The 2558-nt window shown below is 48.6% G+C and overlaps 1 protein-coding gene across 1 annotated transcript in view; it reads left to right on the top strand.

Moving 5' to 3' along the window:
• The first annotated feature begins 431 nt into the window (after positions 1-431).
• The window catches only part of LIPG (lipase G, endothelial type), a 10989-nt gene continuing 8862 nt past the window's right edge, over positions 432-2558 (top strand). Inside the window, exons 1-2 of the mRNA XM_006030031.1 lie at positions 432-629; positions 1399-1578. Coding sequence (XP_006030093.1) covers positions 432-629; positions 1399-1578 — 378 coding nt within the window. The remainder of the gene's footprint in view (positions 630-1398; positions 1579-2558) is intronic.

Below are 2558 nucleotides of genomic sequence, written 5' to 3'. Positions count from 1 at the left end.
GGTGTGGGGAGATCTGTTTTCCAAAGCTTTTGAAGTGTGCAGCATGAAGCTTTTGGCTTTTGACAGCAGCAAGCCAGCTGCGAAGCTGGAAAATGCTGCTCTACTGGATGCGTGACAAGCCAAGGGGTGTCTGACTTGAATCGCTTGTACAGGGTGGAGGCGAGGGCTTGTCTGAGAGGCAGGCGTCCTCTCTAGGCAGCTCTTTCTAACGCTATGCCATGTGGTGCTTAAAATGCTCCTTTCTGTAGCAGCAGTGTGCGTAGGTGATAAACTGAAGGTGTGGCGGTTCAAGGTGGATTATAAGCGCAAACCCTCCCACACAGCCTTGCTTGACATGCAAAGCAATTGCACTCTTAAAAATGCTGTCTCTGTTAAAATTTGTATCCTGCCTTGCACCTGTTTGGCTGAATAACACCCAAGAGGAATTGATTATGTGCCCATCCTTTGATCTGTTACCAGATGACACCACGGCTGCACACTCTCAAAGACTGCAAGTGAAGTTTAATCTTCTCTCTTCAACACGTCCAGAGAATGAAGGCTGCTATCTCTCTGTAGACCAAGAAAAATGCCTGGAGGACTGCAAATTCAATGCGACAGCTAAAACCTTCTTTATTATTCACGGATGGACAGTAAGTATGGAGACATCTATGTAGCTTGAGGCAATATTTTCTTTATTCTGCTCAATTGTATGCACTGCTTGAGTTTCCATCGTTGTCTAAAGCACACGGGACACTGAAATCATCGTGTTCTGAGCTCTGCAGTCTCCTAGTGTCGATGCTTGAAGGCATCGTTAGAAATAGTAACATGGTGCTGCTAAGACTTAAATTCTGGAAAATCCTGTTGTCTGGCCAGTCTTTCAGCATCGCTTTATATTTGTACTATATGAACCTGACCAAAGTAACTCTACTTTCTAAATGAAGCTATGGAAATGCGATCAGGTGTGCAGTTTAAGACACCACTTGGGTGCTGGAGACATTATTTTAAAGATCCTGTAATTTAAACTCTGCAGCAGCTCCTATTTATTGTTTCTTGTTGCAACTGGTAAAGAAATGCAGAAAGCATGCTGAAATTGGTTGGCTGACTTTACCAAGTCTTCCTCTCCTATTTCTTGAGTAACTAGTTGCAGCACTGCTAGACTGATCTAGTCTTCCTGCAATTCCCACTCAACAAAAAACCTATCACCTTTCACTCTAGAAAGCAATATTCTTCTACAGCCTGTCTGGAAACTTGCATTTCTTACATCAAGGGCAACATGCAGAAAGAAATTGGCACCTACTGGTGTTCTTACATGCAATAAGTTGTGTACGTGTACTTTAAAGTTGAAGGTGAACCTTGTAGATTGTGTCTATCTGGCTTTCTGTGACCAGGAAGCACTAACATTTTTAATTCTGTTGATAGATGAGTGGCATATTTGATAAGTGGCTGAACAACCTAGTGTTTGCCCTCCAGAACAGAGAAAAGGATGCTAATGTGGTAGTGGTAGACTGGCTGGTACTTGCCCATCAACTCTATACAGATGCTGTGAACAACACAGAGGTGGTTGGACAAAGAACTGCAAAGTTGCTCAACTGGTTACAGGTAAAACTACCACAGGGCACCACAAATGACAGCTGCACAAGGGTACAGAGTATAGCAGTTCTAACAGTCGGGACCATGGAAGGCATCAGTGTAATTCTAGACGTGGCACATTCAGTCCTGGTGCATGAAGGTGCATCTCTGTGTACCGAAGACATGCCTTATCACAGGGCTGGGCAATTATTTGGACTGGAGGGCCACTTAAGAAGTTTTTTGGTGAGCTGTTAAGAGCCAGGGGGATGGGACGCTGACCTGGCCTCGGCCCCCCATCACAACTGTTCACACTTCCCGGGGGGAAAGAGGGTGGCCAGGAAGATGCCAGCTGATCCTATCCAGCTTTGTATTCACTACCAGGGGTGCCAGATAGACTGGGCAGGGCACATTCAGCTAGACAGATGAAATGGGGCCACAGGTAGGTGGAGGGCAGTGTCCAGGAATGGGAGCAGTGGTGCCAGAGCTGGAGTTGGGATTGCAGGGTGGTGATGCCATGGGGCTAGGACCAGGCTCAGAGGCAGAGGCAAAGTCACGATCTGGTCCCTGCACGTCATTGCAATGGGCACCGGTTCTGCAGGGAACCAGCACTTGTCTCAGAGATGTGCCAGCAGCTGATCGCAGCCCTGCCCCTGGCCCCAACCCCGTGCTGTCATCACCCTGTGATCCTGTCTGCCTTTCCCACTCCTGGATACTACCCCCCCCATCTACCTGTGGCCCCATCCCATCCTCCTAGCTAAGTGTGCCCTGCCTGTGGGGGTCCTGGGCCAATCTCCATGGAGACCCAGCCCACCCACTCCATCTGGCACCCCGGCAGTGGGTGCAGGTCAGACAGGCTTAGGTGCCCAGACAGCAGGGCTGGGTATGGCAGTGGTGGTAAAGACCCTGGCAGTGGCAGCCAGAAGTGTTAGGGCAGAAAGAACTGCTGCCACGGGGGCTGAGCAGAACTAAAGCCTGATGTTGAAAACAAAGGGCGTTTATACATGTGCTCC

Source organism: Alligator sinensis, unplaced genomic scaffold (assembly GCF_000455745.1).
Source record: "Alligator sinensis unplaced genomic scaffold, ASM45574v1 scaffold1204_1, whole genome shotgun sequence".
In the NCBI taxonomy this organism is placed as follows: Eukaryota; Metazoa; Chordata; order Crocodylia; family Alligatoridae; genus Alligator; species Alligator sinensis.
Note: the sequence above shows the minus strand (reverse complement) of the source record. Positions and strands in the feature narration are given on the sequence as shown.